This window comes from Oryzias latipes, chromosome 12, assembly GCF_053564925.1.
Source record: "Oryzias latipes strain Hd-rR chromosome 12, Olatipes_Hd-rR_3.1".
Lineage (NCBI taxonomy): Eukaryota > Metazoa > Chordata > Actinopteri > Beloniformes > Adrianichthyidae > Oryzias > Oryzias latipes.
Window position 1 is genome coordinate 8,260,308 of NC_136248.1, and position 15,988 is coordinate 8,276,295.

General features: G+C 39.6%; 2 protein-coding genes across 2 annotated transcripts in view; one reads left to right on the top strand and one right to left on the bottom strand.

Moving 5' to 3' along the window:
* Positions 1 to 6,508, bottom strand: part of si:ch211-127i16.2 (putative flavin-containing monoamine oxidase A) — an 89,507-nt gene extending 82,999 nt beyond the window's left edge. Inside the window, exons 1-6 of the mRNA XM_023960791.2 lie at positions 6,321 to 6,508; positions 6,044 to 6,231; positions 5,851 to 5,938; positions 4,577 to 4,757; positions 2,942 to 3,056; positions 2,143 to 2,300 (exon numbers count right to left, since the gene is read on the bottom strand). Of these exons, the coding sequence (XP_023816559.1) occupies positions 2,143 to 2,300; positions 2,942 to 3,056; positions 4,577 to 4,757; positions 5,851 to 5,938; positions 6,044 to 6,161 (660 nt within the window). The 5' untranslated portion in view covers positions 6,162 to 6,231; positions 6,321 to 6,508. The remainder of the gene's footprint in view (positions 1 to 2,142; positions 2,301 to 2,941; positions 3,057 to 4,576; positions 4,758 to 5,850; positions 5,939 to 6,043; positions 6,232 to 6,320) is intronic.
* Positions 6,509 to 8,676: 2,168 nt separating this feature from the next.
* vsig8a (V-set and immunoglobulin domain containing 8a) overlaps positions 8,677 to 15,988 on the top strand; it is a 29,293-nt gene continuing 21,981 nt past the window's right edge. Inside the window, exons 1-3 of the mRNA XM_011481999.4 lie at positions 8,677 to 8,903; positions 12,654 to 12,829; positions 14,635 to 14,839. Coding sequence (XP_011480301.2) covers positions 8,801 to 8,903; positions 12,654 to 12,829; positions 14,635 to 14,839 — 484 coding nt within the window. The 5' untranslated portion in view covers positions 8,677 to 8,800. The remainder of the gene's footprint in view (positions 8,904 to 12,653; positions 12,830 to 14,634; positions 14,840 to 15,988) is intronic.

The following is a 15,988-nucleotide window of genomic DNA, read 5'->3' on the forward strand; positions in this document are numbered from 1 at the left end:
AATAGCAGATTCAGTCACTGGAATTGAGATGAAAGTTGATAAACATGAGTTAACTCTTTGTCTTCATTCCTTTGGAGCTTACAGCTCCTTATTGGTGCTTGATTGTCTTTTTCTGCTTCCACAAACAAATAAACACATATTTGCCTTGTTATTATTTACTTTAAATAAATTCATCCAGGACTTTAGTAGCTTTAAGAAGCAGAAACGATTGAAAAGCCCATGGCTCACTGGCCACTTTAATAGGCACACCTGTTCAACTGCTCGTTAATGAAGATTTCTAATTAGCCTATCACATGGCAGCAACTCAGTTCATTTAGGCGGGTAGACATGGTCAAGATGATCTGCTGCAGTTCAAACCGACCATCTGAATGGGGAAGAAAGGTGATTTAAGTGACTTTGAACTTGACATGGTTGTTGGTGCCAGGTGGGTCTTTGTATTTCAGACACTGTTGATCTACTGGAATTTTTTACCCACAACCATCAGGAAAATGGTCAGAAAAAGAGAAAATATCCACATAGCGGCAGTTCTGTGTGCCTTGTTAATGCCAGAGGTCAGAGGAGAATGGCCACACTGTTTCCCGCTGATAAAAAGGCAACAGTAACTCAAACAACCACTGGTTATAACCGAGGCCTGCAAAAGAGCATATGTGAATTCACAACACATCCAACCTTGAAGCGGAATTTGCTATCAATGGTTCAGGCTGGTGGTGGTGTAATGGGGTGGAATATATTTCTTGGCACACTTTGGGCCCCTTAGCACCAACTGAGCAAAGTTACAAAACCACAGCCACCCTGAGGATCAGTGTACACTATATATATATGTATGTATATTTATATATATATCTCACATCTAGTCCATTTCTTACACATCTTACACCCACATAACTGCAGGGTGTAAGATGCTGGCAGGGTAGGCATACATGGAGCGCCACAATCAAGTGGCTGGAATAATATATAGGAGCATGTGTGCAGAATATGAACTGGAAATCCCAAGGTCAAAATGGGAAACACCTCCGAAACACCACTACCAGACATTGTAGTGGTGGATAAAGAACAGAGGAAAGCCGTTGTGGTGGATGTGGCAGTGCCATGTGATGGGAACATCAGGAAGAAGGAACATGAGAAACTTGAGAAATACCAGGGACTCAGAGAAGAACTGGAGAAAGCATGGAAAGTGAAGTTGACAGTGGTGCCTGTGGTTTTTGGAACACTCAGGGCAGTAACCCCCAAGCTGGAGGAGTGACTACAACGGATACCTGGAAAGACCTCAGACCTCTCAGTCCAGAATAGTGCAGTGCTAGGAACAGCTAAGATACTGCAGGACCCTCAAGCTCCCAGGCCTCTGGTAGAGGACCCGAGCTTGGAGGAGAAACCACCCGCGGAGGGTGAGAGGGGCGTTTTTTAAATATTTTTTTAATATATATATATATTATATTATTAGATTATTTTAGAATGAACTGTAAACAACATATCTCCTGTATGTGTTTTTTTGCAAAGGACATGAAATTAAACCTGAATAGAAAAGTTATAAAAATGTTCTTCTTTTCAGCATGGAATTTAAAACTCTTACTTTGCTTCTTTAGTGTGGGACAATGCAAGGGGTAAATAAACAATACAAGATTTCAAGTTTGTTTTATTAAGGCGTTTTTTGTAAGGTAATAGCAGATCAGTTAAAGTAAAGCTCCTTCGGGAGTTTTGCTGTTGCCATGCTAACAGCAGTCTCTTCTTTGCCTTTTCTGACGCAGATAGAAAAGAAAAAACAGCAAAAAAAATAGTGCCTTCTTACAAAAAAGGCATTGTTAATGCTCTTTGAATAGACTAGTTCATGAATTCTGTTTAATAACTTTTCTCACTCTCAGTCAATTCAACTGCTGTGGTAAAAGGTGTGTCGATGTTAAAACACAATCAATGAAACAGATTTCATGATGAAAATCCAATACAGAGGCTAAACCGTGGGTGATCAGATAATCCAAATCAATGCTGTACAGATAAAGAAATGCATTCTTTTACATGATGGGAGATGAGCAGGATGTCTTAAGGGACTGAGTTTAATTCAAGTGAGGAGAGACTGGCTCCTTCATTCTGACATAACACTTGAGTCAACAATATGCAGCCAAGGGAATTATGATTGGAGTGGTGTACCTTTATTTTGAGCTCCTGAGCACAACCGGGAGTGCTCTCCAGAAGTGCCAGTAGTCCTCCAGCTGCTGCAGCATACATGAGGAAGAAAAGGAAGGACATCTGGGCTGGCTCCATGCCAAAGACAGATCTGCTGCTCACTCCAATTTGCTCTTTTAATTCTACAAGATAGGGGAGGAGACACATGCTTGCTTTCAGACACAAACCAGTCCAAAACATTTCCCAGCACAGACAGTAGTCTTTACGGCTGTCTCATGCTGTCAAGGAAAAAAAAACTGTTTGCTCTCCCACCACAAGAGCCCCCGTTCCACCTGAGAGGATGATCATTATCTGTAATCATCCTGTCAAATGTCAACTTCTTTCAGTGGGAAGTCAATAAACCCCGGAGAGTCTTTTCACTCCACACAAAATGTCTGATCATAGCCAACAAAGTCAAAGTCTTCTCCACATCTGGGTCACAACATTTCAACAGAACTCTGTTCGTCAGGTGGATAAGTGCTCAATGGCAGGTCAAACAAAGACTTAATGATTTCTGGAGGTGACTTTGTTAGTGCTGTCACTTTGAGCTTCACGGCATGAGACCCCATAATCGCTTAGTTTACTGTCAGGGAACACAAAATGTTTTTAAATTTAATTTATAAAAACATTACAGTGTAGGGCAGCAGGCACAGTGTTTGACTGCATGCTGTCTTGTCATTTCAAAGCAGAGATGTCGGCTAGTGTCGTTCAGGCAGTTCTCCTCAGACAGAAAGAGCAGCTGAGGAAGAGTCGGAGGCTAACTCAGGCTGAGGCTGACACTGACCTGCAGTCCATGCATTTTGCTCGATGTACGTGTGGAGAGTCATGCTGTCAAGTTCATCTGCGTTGGGAGTCTTAGAGGGATCCTGGACACACACTGTTCTGCGCAGCCTTTCAATCTGAGTGCAGAGTACACACAACCCTCACATGACAACTTATCACTGAGAACCAACAAGGTCTCCTGTTGATGAAGACAGAGACTGGGGGCAGTATATCTTTTCATTTACTTATGAGAATCTAGGGGTTTGGGCACACTGCTTCACTTCAAAATAAGACGATAAACTCTTGAAACTGAGATTTAAAAGGAGTTTCCAAGAAAAAAAAACAGGACAGGAGTCTGCAACCTGAGGATCCAGTGCCACATGAAGCTACTTTATCACTCTATTGCGTCTGTTTTAATCCTCTATTGTGGTTCTTTGTCTTTGAAGAAATAAAAAACAAAAAATTTGATAAATAGTGCTTTTATAGTTTTGTTTCTTTTGTTTTAGTTAAGTTGCTTTACCTGAGATGTCCAGTGCACACATTGGTGCACATAAAGCTAATATCCTTCTGTTCTGCAGTACAACAGTGGTAGTTGGTGTTCAAAGGCAAAGTTCTTTAGGTAAACAATTGCATTTATATTTATAGATAAAGATTCTACACCAATGTCGTCATGTCTGTAATGGCTAGTAAAAAGGAAAAAAAGATGGTGGTGAACCAAAATCATAATGATAGAAAATTCATCTTTTCAATTCTGTAAATCTGTAAACTATCGTTACAGTAGATTTGTGTTTTTACATTTCATATATGAATAGTGTGAATTTATTAATAGCATAATTGGTACAAAGACACGGTCGGTAAGAAACGGGACCAAATTACACTTTTGGCATTTAGGTTGCACCCCTGGCCAAGGAAAAAGTGTTGATCATTGCATGACAACTGAGGCAAGATTTCATGACTAAAGCACATTTTTCTCAGTTGTGAGGCAGAAACTTATCAGTCTAATGGAGGGCATATCAGAGCTATTCATTTTCTGAGGTTACATAATTTCCTAGAACTTTTTGAGATTAAGATTCGAGATTAGAGAGCAAAAAAAACATACATTAGACAAAATATTAAGTGGCTGAATTAAAAATTTATTTTTGTATGGGTCTTTTAATTCTTGAAGCGCTATAGTATTTCAGCCTGTTTAGTCATGTATGTCTTTTTTCATCTTGTAAAGGCTGATGTTCATATATTACCCGCCTCTGTATGTTTGTGCATAGCATCTATTTTATATTGTCGGGGTTTATTTTGTGTTCTAAACGTTTTGTCAAATTTTGCTTCATCTTGATCAAGCCTTAAATAAAATCGTTGTGTGTGTTAGCATTTGCAAAATCTTTTTCCCACCACTGATTGCATTTTAACCCATAATAATGTTTAATCAAATAAGTTATTTTTGCATGTCTGTATTTTTTATCAGACATGGAATTATTGGAAATTGTTCCAAAAGATGAGTCACACCCTAGTCTTTTCCTCCTTGATAGTTCAGCTCAGAAGGCCACATTATTTATACCAGTTCATCAAAACATCTCTATTATAATTTCTTCAGAGACCTAGAAAGAGTGGTGTAGACAGTAACAAACAAGCAACAGCATTTTGTTTGTGGCAGTGGTCTCACCTTCCACAGGAGCTGACTCATGTCCAGAAGCACCAGTGGTGACAGAGCAGGAATGCTGGTTTTGTATGCACGGACTTTGGAAGCCGCCCCGCCGACATGAAGCACCTTCTTACCATCATTAAACTGGGGGTAGACCTCTAAGCCCAGTTCTTTAATGAGCTCCAAGACATGTCTTTGTGTTCTGCAAGAGAAAAACAGGCATTTTTCTAACTTCATGATAATAATGTAATGTAGCTTTTAAAAGGGATTAACTAAAGAGATAAAACAAAAAAACTTCACCCTTATGACCCGTTAGGTGCGTTAAGCATCAATTTAGTGCAGGGTCCTTGAGAAATGAAATTAACTTTACTTTTTAAAGCTGTGAAATGCAGGCATGATATATAGAAAAATGCTTTTAAACAATGATTATCATGTGTTTTTCAAATAAACTTTTTCCTTTAGAGCAGTAACTGAAGGTTAGAACCTCAATCACCAAGTTTGCAACTTTCTCTCTCTGAGTGCAATATGAGGTAAAGAATAATAAGTGATATTAGAGATAATCTTTTAGGGCATATTTGAGCACAACCACTAACTTTAAAGCAAATTACGAAAGCAAACTTTCTTTGCGACCCATAGAATTCAGTCTAAATTTATAAACAAAATAAATCCTCTTAGAAAATATTAGTTTCTCTTCACCATGTCCAGCCTGCATAGACAAGGACAACCCCAAAAAACTTTCCAGAATCGAGTAATGACGCATCCTTGCTTGTCCTGGACTTAATTTGAGCTTCTACAATAAAAATTTTCATAACGATTGAAAAATAAAGTAGTTTGGGTTGGCAAAGAAGATGGCTGGCTGGCTGGCTGGCTGGCTGGCTGGCTGGATGGATGGATGGATAAATGGATGGATGGACAGACGGACAGCTGGTGAAAATTTAGCAAGGAATGGTTAAATCTTACTTGAATGACTGTTTCTGGCATCATGTAAAAATTAAAGAAGTGAAAAAAACAATTCTTACCCATGATTGTACTCACATGCAAAGAGATAAATTTAGAGCAAAACATAAATCACACAAATAGTTTAAGCTTAGTTTTATAAATGTATGTTCTGTTTTGTAATTCTGGTATTTTGAGAAATTATTTTTTGTACAGTTACAACTCTATGCAGCCAGCAGGTGTCAATGTGGCTTTGCTGTTGGGGTTTTATTGATCACTGAACAAGCACATCTGTTGCAGACAAGAGTCAGACAGAGTCAGAACTCCATATTCATGTTTCTGAAGTGTGTCTCAGTCACCTGCCAACCCACTGTCCTCCAAAGTCCCAGCGATCAGCACCATCCGCCGCAGGTATTTCATAGGAAACTGTGCGACCTCCAACTCGATCTTCCAGAGACAACAATATGAGACTCATTTAGATTGGAAAAGTGTGCAAAGCTGCTCTCAGTTCAGAGGAAAATGGTATGCTTTTCTTCTAAACTTTTCACCGACCTTTTCCTTCCAGGATCAGGATTCTCAGTTTAGGATTCTTCTTAAGGAGCAAATGAGCTGCACTGAGCCCAGAAAGCCCAGCGCCTACAATAAGAACATCCCAAATGTCTGCAGTCATAGTGCGCCAAATCTATCGGGTGACAGTCCGGTTTCTGTTCAGCAGGTGTTTGCTTGTAACTGATGCTCTGCTGAATACAGATTGTCAAAAGTTGGTTTGCAGCACAAAGTGAAGCAATATAAAAACAATTCTCCCTTTTGAATAAAAAAGCTGTAAAACCTGAAAAATGATTGAGAATATAAAATCTCCAGTTAGTCCTGTTGTTTGACGTCAGTGTCTCTTGTGATGAAAGTCAGAATAATCCACTGTAGTAAAGGCAGCACAAGCAGGAGCACGCCAGGCAACAGACTGAAGAGCGAGCCCAACAAATCCAGTCTCTTCGCTTTCTCGGCTATCACTGAGGTCATCTTGTGCAGCCTGAGTAGTGTTTGTAAGAGTGGACTTTGGAACTGTGAGCACCAACCCTCTAAAGCACAAATCCAGTTATGTAACACGCTGCAAACAAAGCCAAGTGAGCTTTTTTCAGGTGGTGCAGTGTTAACAGTGTACATTAATGTTAAGATTTACAGAATGCTGAAACATTAAACATATTTTTAACTGTGTTTTTTCACCTTAACGTGGAACAAAAAGTTATAAAAAGGTTGATCCAAACTGTAATTAATGAACAGTTGGAAAGTAATTTTTTTAAAGAAAATATCTTCCCTCCTGTATGTCAGTTAAAAATGCCACATCTTGAATCTAACTCAAAGATTTGGTGAAGTGGCAATTAGACATGGAATTGTACAAAATTGTTTTGTTTTTTTTATCTTGGAGCTGGATTCCTCACTTCCAGCCAAATTGTGGTGAATCTGGAGCAGATTAAAAAATGTCATTCGTAAAAGCTTGTAGTTATGACGTAAAATCCACAATGAGCGGGCCACTAGCTCTCTACTCTGCTCAAATTCTAATGCATCCACTTGTAGACAAACAGATCTACACAGTATGTATATTTTGGATTTCCTCGTCTGATCTGGCATCTGGCTCAAAACTGTACGGTGCATACTCTAGCTCCAAAATTGCATCACTCACCATTTTAGTTGCACCGGTAGGGCGGCACAGCGATGCAGTGGTGAACAGTCTCGCCTCAGAGCCCGCCTTTTCTGCGGGCACTCTGGCTTCCTCCCACCATCCAAAAACATAATTTGTAGTTTTATTAATGTCTTCAAATCGCCCCTATGTATGCATGCGAGAGTGTGCGGGGTGATTGTGTGGCCTTGCAACTGACTAGCAACCTGTTCAGGGTCTATCCTGCCTTTGCCCAACAGCAGCTTGGTTGGATTTAGCCACCCCAGAGATTCAATGGCTCCTGAAAATGGCTGGATGGCAAAATAAATGCATGTCTCTGTTCTAAAACTAGTGTGAATGGAGAGTGGCTTGCTCATGTATCAAGTCCCCAGTCGATGATTGGTGAACCACCCCTGGCCCCATCCATCATCCATCCATCCTCGAAACCTGCTTTGTTCCTATTTCAGAGTCATGGGGTTGACTTTTGAGGTGAAGGAGTTTGCCAGTCCATTGCAGGGCCACACAGAGACAAACAGAAACTCACACTCACATTCACACCAAAGGGTAACTTAGTAACCAGTCACCCATTTTGCACTGTGGTAGAAGGCTGCCCGGCCTGGGTGGTGCCTTGCATACTAAGTAAAATGAATTTTTTACATTTAATTATGTTAAAAAAAACAACAGTTTTTAAATCTTTTGTTTTGTAGGCCTTCACAAGTCATCTGAATAATTAAATTGGTGGACTGATCTGCCATGCTCTTTGTTTTTAAGGAGTGGGAGTGTGTGGTTGGAGTGAGTTCTGGCTTCTCAGATGTCTCAGAGTTTTGTTCTTTATCAGCTATAGCATTTAAAAGAAAACAAATATTCTCTTTCTTGAAATAAGATCATGAAAACTTAAGGGGTGAAACTTAAAAAAAACAACTGTTTTTTGCAACAGCATACAAATGCAAGACAGTCAGAGTCCAATGTTCTTCAAATTCATTTAAACGCTTACATGTAAGAAGATATTGCAATGTGTTTGAACAAAGACTCTTATGACAATAACCCTTGAAACTTCTTTAAACCTTTTTTTTCTGTCTGCTAAAACAAACTCTCTCTTGTCACCTGAGATCCGGTACCTGTACCTCCTCCGTATAATTTTAACCTGCTGAATAAAACAGATATAAGGAGTTGGTTTTCTTTCAAAGAAAAACAACATTCATTTTGAACTTTTTTCATTATTCTCAAATGCAAAAAAAAAAAAAAAGATGATATCGAGGTGTTGTTTCTTAAAGTGAATGTGTACTTTTTCTGAAACGCATTTAGATTTTTATTTTGGTCATTGTGCATTGTTTGGTTTGTGCAAGGCTCAACAATCATGGACAGATTTAGGGTCATATTAACAGGCTAGAAGTGGTATAAAGTGAACTTTGTGGTAAACAGGTCAAACTGGTAAAGCCAGCATACACTCAGCAGGCTTTATGCTAATAAGGAATGAAGGAGGAGCAACAGGCAGCAGCACACTGATGTTTGCTCTGTAGTTCATGGACAGCTGTCTGGAAGAAGTAGGTAACACCATTAAATCGGTTATATTGAAAACCCATATTTGTACATTTTAATAAGCAGTTGTAGTGTATTTGTGAGGATCCATCACTTCATTTTTGAAGAGGACCAGAATGCTGAGAGAAAGCTGTGCTCATGGGAGGATGTCTCTCAGCCTGGGCTGGAAATCCTCCTCCCTCCTCTGCTGGTTGAGCACAGCAGCACTGCTGAGCTCAGGTAAGACGTCCGACACAGGAGCATGTCAGTCCACACATAAACACGTGTAAAAGTGTGAAATTCTAAATTGCAAGATAAAATGTTATTTCCAAAGCTGTGTCTGTAACCTCTATGCGTGCTGCTGAGAAGCGGGCCTCAGTAGTTGATCTGCCTCATGTTACCATGTTAGTCCCAGCCTGTCCACAGAGGTTTGAAGATTATTTTGCAAGAAGATTGTTGACTCCCCAGTGTTTGGGGGATTTCAGCTATCTTTTTCTCTGTCTTTTTTTATTTTCCTTTAGGCTGTGCTTCCCTACAGATCGAGCAGCACATCATATTTTCTCTAGGAAGTACACACAACTTTAAATGTTGTTTCATTTCATGCCCATAAATGCAGAAGTGTACAGGCTCCAAGTGGAATAAAAGCATTACACGGATTGTTATAACAGGACTAAGCGAAAAACTTGAAACCCTGAAGAGCTTATTTATTGTTCAGGCTTAGATTCAGCTGGAAGGCAATTTTACGTTTAGCCACAGCTTTTCCTGGATCACCCTTTTTTTATATTTAATAAAGAAAACACAGGCAAGGAAGAATATTTGTTTTGTAATAGGAATTAGTTTGTTTCTAGTCAAGATGAAGTAAAGAAATATATCAGTTTATCCTTTGTTGTTCTCCATTGAAATGATGAGAGTGGTGTGTTGTGCAGAAGCTGATTTGTTAGTTGAGATTATGTTTTTGTGAAGCAGATGCAGCTTTATTTCGCTACAAGCTGCACTCTTTTAGCGTTTGAAACCCCATTTTATTAAATTGCTTCTTTCTCCAACTTTGCTCTGAAATTAATCTTAAACTGTTATTTAATCCTTGCAACTCAATTGGAGGCTGCTCTCTGTTTTTGTTAGTTTAGGAACAAAAACCCTCAGAAAATCCATGACAGCGTAATGAGGCTTTGTGCATGAATTAAGTAAACTGGGGCTTATAATGGAAACGGTCATTAGATTGTGCATTTTGTGGTACAAGCACCAACTTTGGCATGGATGTAACTTAGGGTCCTTTTTTTCAGAAAAGCATGTTAGCCACAAGTAAATTCAAGATTTTAAATTTTTTTCTTTAATTTATGCGGGCCAGGGAACGGCACAGGGAGACCCAGACCTGGGTCCCCTGGCTACATACAGAGGCAGTTTTGCCTAGTTTGACACCCTGGCCGAAAACACTGGATGATGCTCCCACCCCCCTTTCTAGCCCCGCCCTCAGTAACTCAAAGCCTGCATACATGCAAACACAAGAACAAAATAAATTACTTTATTTTACATTAATAATCTCATAAGTATTAGTATATAAGTTGTATGTAAGTTAGTTCACACTTAACAAAAACCTGTTTGTGTTTTCCTTTTGAAGGCTGGCTGGTTCTGGTAAAAATTGCCAAATTTTTCCTTTTTTTTTTTTTTTTTAATTGAGGTGAATACAACCCTAACATGAATTATGAATGAATAAATTCCAGTCATTTCCGTTGGCTTCATGAATGAACATCAATGGAAAGTAAAGAACAAATTCTTCTGTTTGTGTGCGTAAGTGTCACATAAAACTGAACAAAAAAAAAGACAAACGATTGTGTACATTGCATCTGAAGCATATATGAGAGTATTTATGAGAACGGTAGAAGAGCTCAGAGGAAATCTGCCAATAAGCCAATTAACAAGACTAGTTTAATCATTAGCCATGTGGCAAATGTTGCAGGCCCATCTAAAGTTTGCTAGAGAGCATTTGGATGATCCAGAAGAGGATTGGGAGAATGTCCTTTGGTCAGATGAAATTAAATGGAACTTTTTGGTAAGAACTCTACTGTGCTGAGTTGCATCCGAAGAACACCGTACCGTAAAGCATGGGGGTGGACACATCATGCTTTGTGGCTGTTTCTCAGCAAAAAGGCTGATCTGTGTAAAGGAAAGAATGAATGGGGTCATGTGTCGTCAAATTTTGATTGAAAAACTCCTTCCATCAGCAAGGGCATTGATGATGAAACGTGTCTGGGTCTTTCAGCATGACAATGATCCCAAACACATTTTCTGGGAAACGAAGGAGTGGCTTCATAAGAATAATTTTAAGGTTCTGGAATGGCCTAACCAGTCTCCAGATCTCAACCCCATGGAAAATCTTTATAGGGAGCTGAAAGTCTGTGTTGCCTAGCAACAGCCCCAAAACATCATTGCTCTAGAGGAGAACTGCATGGAGGAATGGACCAAAATATCCATACTATCGATGCTCAGATCGATCTGCCCACCCCTTGTGCAAATCAGCTCAGGTGTGGGAGAAATGAAGATGGCACATTGCTGCATTCCCTAGCACACATTTTAAATCTGTCCAAGGGGACCTTTTTTTTATTGTTGCCTAGATAAACATAAGAAAGATTTCATAAAGGCTGGCTCCTCATCCCTCAGCATCCCTCTCTGTCTGGCCACCAGCTCGCCTGACGGGAGCTGGCATAGTGATCAGGATTGCTTCAGCTCCATCGGCCCTATGACAGACTGTTCAGGGTGTACCCACTTTCGCCCAATAGTACCCGTCCCGGCTACTGTTGGGCAATTTGGTTCAGACAGGTACCTAATTGCACCGTCACACTGAAATCATGATGCTGCCAGTCCTTTGCATCGCACCTGCCCACTGGACATCAGGTCGCGTCTGTAGCATAGACGTAACATTGAAACTGGCCGCCTCTAACACAAATGGCGTTTGGTGAGAATGCAGTTTAACCCTTATCTATAATCCTAAACTTAACCTTTCCTGTGCAACCATACCACTAAGAAAAATGTTCAGCACTGGTTGTACGTATTTTAAAAATTACGTGCAACAATTCATTTTCTTTATGGCATTTTATCTTATTTGCTGTGAATTCAACAATCTGCATGTGCTAGCATCAGATCAGTTCTGAGACACAGCCAGTGTTGCTTGCTGGTGCAGTGTAGCCTAAATTATAATCTAATTTAAAGCATTTTTCATGGGCTTATCAAAGATCTTTTTCGTGTGTAATTTTATTAAACAGCAGGGTCTGGTAAACCATTTGTTTTGTAACTCCGCACATTGTTTAAAAAGTGTTGATTTGGACCCAAAAATATGTCACTTTTCCCAGTTTCTTTATTGCTAAAGATAAATGTTTGAGAATAGAGAATGTCAGTCGGTGTTGTTTGTGCCCCCACTTGTGTCAAGCTCTTCACCCATGCAAGACACAGCTTGCAAACAGGGGGGATCAAGGGCGGAGCTACACAGCTTAGAACCAACGGCCACGCCCACGTGGAGGAGATTTTGGAAACAGAGGCTTCAGATAAGCATGAAATATGGTTTTTAAGACATTTACGTAGGTTGTGGGATTTTGGTTAAAAATGTCATAACGTCCTTTTTAGGTGGAAGAACTTGGTGGCTGACTAAATACTTTTCTGCCCCACTGTATAAAATATATATATGAATGGCCCATATTTTTGAGACGGGGGCTGAATATTTTTGTTACAATCAAGTGTATGGCCACCATCTTTACAAATGGTGGATTTTTAGGATTTTAGGATTAATCTCGTGGCTTACATGCCTTTCTGAAAGGGGATCCTAAATTACTACCATGTCAAATTTGGTGCTTGTACCACAAAATGCGTCGTCGGAAATATCAACCTAACCGGCTCCACTATTAGTTCATATTAAAAGAAAGGAGTTTTTGTTGATTCAAAGAAAACAAGAAACTGTTGTGATGGGCTTAATTATTTTAAGGACTGACTTCATTTTCTCAGGTCTGGAAGGAGCTAAAGCGATGAAAGTGACATCTATGGGTTTGCAGGCCATCCAAAAAGCTGCCGGAGACAGCATGATACTAAACTGCAGCTACACTCCAGGTCCATTAGACACTGGAGAGCTTGACATCGAATGGTCTGTGGTGAGTCCGGACAGCACGCAGAAAGATCAAATGGTAAGAAGAGTTAGAAAGAAGTAGATCACTGCATAAACCTGTCAAAAGATTCAAGCCCGCTTGGAGTTTTTGATAGTAAAACTAAAGGTTTTGCTGTGAAATTTAGTTCAAAACAGCAAACAAGTTTCCTCACTATTTATTGATTTGCTGAGCAGCACACTGATGATGAGCCAAGACTGGGTGAGCAAATAAAGCTAATGTTTTCTCCACTCGTCTTTCCAAGACACATCCGTATTTACAAGAAAACTATCTAAAAAGAGCTCATCCATGAAATTAAAGTCTGTGGTCACACTGGCGTTTAGAAAACCTGGATGAGAAGAGCATGACAGTCAACAAAAGACATAAAAAGGGAAATTGAAACATTGCTAACACTTTTTTTTCTCACATATTCAAGATTATAACAAGGTTATTTCTTTAAAGTCCCATTCTGATCATGATGATATATTTTCAAAGCATCCCTAGTTCTCTTTTAATTATGATTCTGCCATTTTTATAAAAAAAAACTATGTAATTTACTAGGAGATATCTGCAGAGTGGAAGTAGTTCATTAGAAGTTCACCTCTGACTTGTGGTTGGAGCATTGGCAGATAGGAAGTCTGCCCCACTTCCCACCATCCATGTGTTTACACACTCTGTGGTTAGCTTACAGCCCCTCACACCCCCAGTTTAACATTATTGGTATCACAAAGATGGCGTGCAATATTGGAGATATCCATCTGTACAGTTTTGAGCCACACAAAAGCTCAAAAAATGGCGTACATGGAACTAGTGTTCTACAAGTGGATGAATCAGCTATAGGCTCTTTTTCAAACTGCATTTTTTTTCTATGCCCCTGATTCACAACGATTTGAATAAAGAAATACTCAGAAATGCAATTTTGAACTTCATTTTCTGTACATATGTCTTCCATCATCGGAAAATTACCACAAGAATATGTTAAAAGCATGTTAAAAACACAATTTTCATTGGAGTTTTTTTTAAACTTGCTTCAAAACTGCATAACATTTGTTTTGTTAGATAACAAGTAAAGTGAAAGAGTGCAAAAACTGACAAGATCCAGTTTGTGCTGCTTTAGAGAAGTTATAATTACAGATTGTGTACAAAGGGAAAATAAACACTCATATATTAACCTGATTGTTACACCTGAACTGACCCGACACAAAAGGCTGAACTTTATATCAATTTAGCATTGACATATTTGAAAGATTTAAATGTAAACTGCTGGAACCAGGCGATCCTGACAGCTTAATACACTTATTATGCTGATATGTGAGAAAACATTTGCCCAATTGTACATTCATGAGACACAAAAAGAGAAGCTAATTATGCACAGACAGCGATTAACAGTTCTTTTTTGGATTGTGTTTCCGTCCTGCAGACAGACTGCACGTCCCCCTGAGTGGGCCTGTGCTAATTAAGAGAAATATATCTGTCTAAGTGCATTCTCCTCCAAATACTTTCTCATTTTGCTGCCCCGCCTCATAGTACTTGGCAAGAGTCACGCACTGAGTCTGTCACTGTTTCTGGAAAAATGCTCCCTGTTGCTGCTGGAAAAAGGCCAGTGATGGTGCAAAGACAGAACTGCACATTACAGAAAAAAAAACTAGACTAACAGGATTTGAACGATTTAAAACAAAGTCTCATTAAAGCTTCTGACTTGGGGGTGTGATTTGAGTGTGGTCACAGGCGTAGGGGGGCGTTGACATTGCATTTTGTTCTCTAATTGAGAAATTACTCTGCATCTAACTGCACCTTTCAGAGTGATTTGCTGAAGTCTCGTTCGGTTGTCTTCATTTTCCTGGCAGCTCTTGTCGTACGGGAGCAGCACACAGTACCAGCATGATGACCGTCCCTTGTCAGGGGGACTGAGCTTCGCTGCAGGTGACCCCTCCAAGGGTGATGCCTCTCTGTTGATCGACCAGCTGTCACCTGCTCACAGCGCCACCTACCAGTGCAAAGTGAAGAAGTTACCAGGGGTGGACATGCAGAAGACGTCACTGGTGGTGATGGGTAAGCTGGTCCATTCTGCTGTTAGAGCCTGTCACTCCTGGTGCCACTGATGTGTGTTTACCAACTCCTGAGGGGCTCACATTTTATGCAGCATGTAGTTTTTTTTATAGGAATACACAACATTTGTGCTCTATTTTTTAAAAACGTTCCGAACAATTGTTATTTGCTTTCCTCCTGTCACCGTCGCACGCCACTTCTGTTCGTGCCGGACCAGCGTTTGGCAATTTCAGTATCCTGATTACTCCATTACTCTATTGTCTGCTGGTTCTCCTCTGCCATCACCACAGAGCTATGTCTTTGTTTTTCTGGAACTGCATGACTGTCTGGGGTTTGAGCTCTCAAGGGATCTGGGCTTTGTTGTTTTTCAGCCACTTCAGCTAGCTTCACATCTCCCACATTGACTCTTACACCCTGCTCCTCTGTCTCAAGAGTATCTCGCAACACTCTACACCTTTGTCCCCATACTTTATGAGATTAGGCCCAATTACTCATTGACTTTCATCCTATTTATTCTCAGGGTAAACCTCCTACGTAGTATAGCATTTCTGTAAAAAACTGTCTTTTTAGTTATATTAAATTTAGATCAAAATTTAGTAATATGACAATAATTTCATAACTTATGTTCCTTTCAAAATGAAAAATTACCTTCTTTAGCAAAATTAGTCTATTTAAGTGTACGTACTACAAGCATAACCTATTCTAAAAGTGAGGCAGTATACTTCAACAGTATTATTTATAAACTATCTATAGTATACTATCTGTAAACTTAGAATGTTCCAATTTAGTTTAAAGATGGATTTAGTTAGTATACTTCCTACACTACATAAAAGCTACAAATACATGGTCTAATATACTAGCTATACATATACTCAAGTATATTTAATAAAATAAACTTCAAGTGTACTACTTTTTGCTCACCAAGAGAAGTAAAAATAAACTCTGTAATCTGATTTTAAAAGACCTTGTGATAGACTGGCGACCTGTCCAGGGCGTCCCCTGCCTTCGCCCACGAGTGGCCGGGATAGGCTCCAGCAGCCCTGTGACCCCGAAAGGGATAAAACGGAATAGAACATGAATGAATGAATGATTTTAAAAGGTAATCTTTTAAGACATAAAACTTTGTTATAAAACAGATAGTCACATCTACTG